We start from the raw sequence: 2,892 nt of genomic DNA on the forward strand, positions 1-2,892 counted from the left end.
GGGGGGTTTTTGTATGTGGGTTTTTTTGTGTGTGGGTTTTTTTTTGTTTGGGTTTTTTTGTTTGTTTGTATATGTTTTTTTTCGTGTGGGGGTTTTTTGGGGTTTTTTTTTTGGTTGTTTGTTTGTTTTTGTTTGTTTTGTTTTGTTTCAGGTTTTTTTGTGTTTAGGTTTTTTTATTATTTGGGGGTTTTTTGGGTTTTTTTGTATGTAGGGTTTTTTGTGTGTGGTTTTTTTTTTTTGGTTTGTTTTTTTTTTGTTTGGTTTTGGGGTTTTTTTTAATTTAGTTTTGGGTTTTTTGTTTCATTTTTAGGGGTTTTTTTTGAGGGTTCTTTGTTTCTTTCTTCTTTTTTAACTTTGCAGTTTACATCTTGAAAAACTCTGGCTGGATTTTTCACATATTTTACATATAAAATACATTTCACATCCTTTAATTACCCCATAGGTCCAACCTGCACGAAGAAAAGACATTTTTAGGGGGCAAACCACTTGCAGGAATTCAAATCCAGGCAGGATGAGGGAGGAACTTCCCTCACCCTCAGCAAACACTCAGTGCCTTCTCCGTCTCACCACGAAAAGCTGCTCAGGCTTCTATTTTGACACTTTTTCCCTTTTTTAGACAAAACATGATGTCTCCAGTCCCAAAGCCAACCAGCATGTTTTGACTGTGCCATTGATTGCCTGAAGGATTTGTTGGCTCAATCCCACTGGAATAATTTGGGGGACCTTGGGAAATCACTTAATGGAATCGGGTCCCGCGGCTGCATAATCTTGACTTTTTTTTTTTTTTGCTGGAGTAATTGAAGATGCAGCTTAATAAACTTTTTTTTTATAAAGATTCCCAGTTGGTTGCAGGGTTTTCAAGGGGGGGGGTTGGAGCTGAGCACAGAACTAATACATCTTGTAATTGTCTCTTTTTTTTTTTTGCTTCCCCACCTCACTTAAATCCGTCCCCCGGGGAGGAACGTAATGTACTCTAATGCTGGTTCCTTTTACAAAGTGACCCCACTCATTAGGATTTCTTCTCCACAGCTCCCCTGACAACACAGAAATGCACTGAGAATACTTAAGCTTCCTCTCCATCAGTCTTTTTTAATTTTTTTTTCTTTTTAAAAATCTATTTAAAACCTGGAATTTCCTACCTCCATTACTACAGACTTCCCTCCGTGCTTGGTGTCACCGCCACACACACGAGCAACAGATAAATTTGATTCACTGAGCAATTTATTTCTGTGTATTTCCATGAAAATCAGGTGTTGTGTGGGCTTGGCTCCTGCACCACGGTGAAGATTTCAAATTGTATTTATAATTTGTGATGTGAATATTGAGGATTTTCTGGACCTGGAGCTGCAGGTTCCGTAAATGTTTTCGTCCCATCCTCTCAAATCTCTGGGAAAGGTTGATTGTGGTGGTTGGATGTTTTTTGCAGCTTGGGAAAGAGGTGCAATAGTTGGGTTTCTGGTTGTGTTTAGAGGTAAAAAAGCACTATCCCAGTGCAGAAAAGCTTTTAGCTGGGAAATGGTGGGAGAAAGATTTTCCTGGGAAAAAATGGTTCCTTAAAACCAGGAAAAAACCAAACAACCAACAGAGCTCTGGGTGCGTTCTTGTTACTTAAAAATATATTTTCACAGGGTTCTTGATGATGATGATGATGAATTAGTTGTATTTTATATAATTTAATAAATAGTGACATTAAGACTCAGAACTTTTGGATTTGGACAGTTAAATCTGAGATGAACTTCTGGAATTTCTAGTGGATGTTCGTATTTAAGTGCTTTAAAAAAACGATAATAATTTACTCCGCGACCGGAATAAATTTAAAATCCTTTTCAAACCTGCCCTTGGAAAACATACATTTTTTTTTGCCTCCACCTCGTGCAGGTTGAAACAAGAGCAGATGTTTGTTCGGGATGAGTTTGGGAAGCTCCTGGAGCGAGAGAGGATCTCCTCAAACGAGCACCTGACCCGAGCCATCCTTCGGGAGCGAGCGGCCACCGAGGAGGAGCGGCAGAAGGCCCAGCGCTTTGTAAGTGCCCAGACTCCTCCAGAACCCTCAGATTTGTCAAGGAATTATGTCTTCAGGTTTATTGGTAGAAGAGGAAAGAGGTGGAAGGGGTAGAAGGCGAAATATCCCCTTGTTACTTCTTTTTTCTTTATTCCCTCGCTTTATTCGAGTCAAATATCTCCGTTTTAAGAGCTCTGGCTGATGGTTTCAAACCAGATCAGAGGGAAATGGTGGATCAAAGGCTCATATTTCATTGGAGCTGATGGATAAAAAACGTCCTGAGGAGGAAGTTGGAGCATATGGTTGCCTGTTTTCCTGGGAAAACTGACATTATACATTTCAAATGTCTGACAGATTTGTAACTTCTCAGACGCAGCAGTTACTCGCTGCGTGGAGTCTCTGTTGGCTCTTGGAACAATAATCATTATTCTCTGAGGAACAGGCCTTAAAAATCCATAGATGCTTAAGCATAAATAGGAAACCAATTGGTATTTCCAAGGAAAAATTGAAAATATTCCCTGAGCATTCCTATGAAAATAAAAAGGATTACTGATGTCAGCAACTGTATTAATGTTTGGCCCTCTGAATCCGGAATAAAATCCGAGTGTTTTCAGGTTTATTGGTTGGTAATTTAGTGATCAGTCATCTGTGGTGTGTAAGTACAAATCTGGTCTTGTTTTCCAAGTAAGAACCAAATCTGTTGTTATTTTTCCAAAACCCAACCAGTTTCCCCTCACTGTTGACATCTTTTCCAGCCCTTTCTCGATGCCCTTTCACCTCATTTTTGAGGAAGAATAATTTCAGTGCTGGAAACAAATATTTGGCCATTTTAAAATAAGGGAACAAAGGAAAATGGAGAGGAATTATAACCAAGGCACAGCCTTAGTTTA

General features: G+C 39.1%; 1 protein-coding gene across 1 annotated transcript in view; it reads left to right on the forward strand.

The window, feature by feature from the left end:
• CHCHD3 (coiled-coil-helix-coiled-coil-helix domain containing 3) overlaps positions 1 to 2,892 on the forward strand; it is an 86,141-nt gene that overhangs the window by 38,013 nt on the left and 45,236 nt on the right. Inside the window, exon 3 of the mRNA XM_018083615.2 lies at positions 1,879 to 2,023. Within this exon, the coding sequence (XP_017939104.1) occupies positions 1,879 to 2,023 (145 nt within the window). The remainder of the gene's footprint in view (positions 1 to 1,878; positions 2,024 to 2,892) is intronic.

Source organism: Manacus vitellinus, unplaced genomic scaffold (genome assembly GCF_001715985.3).
Source record: "Manacus vitellinus isolate BGI_N305 unplaced genomic scaffold, ASM171598v3 scaffold_65_pilon, whole genome shotgun sequence".
NCBI lineage: Eukaryota > Metazoa > Chordata > Aves > Passeriformes > Pipridae > Manacus > Manacus vitellinus.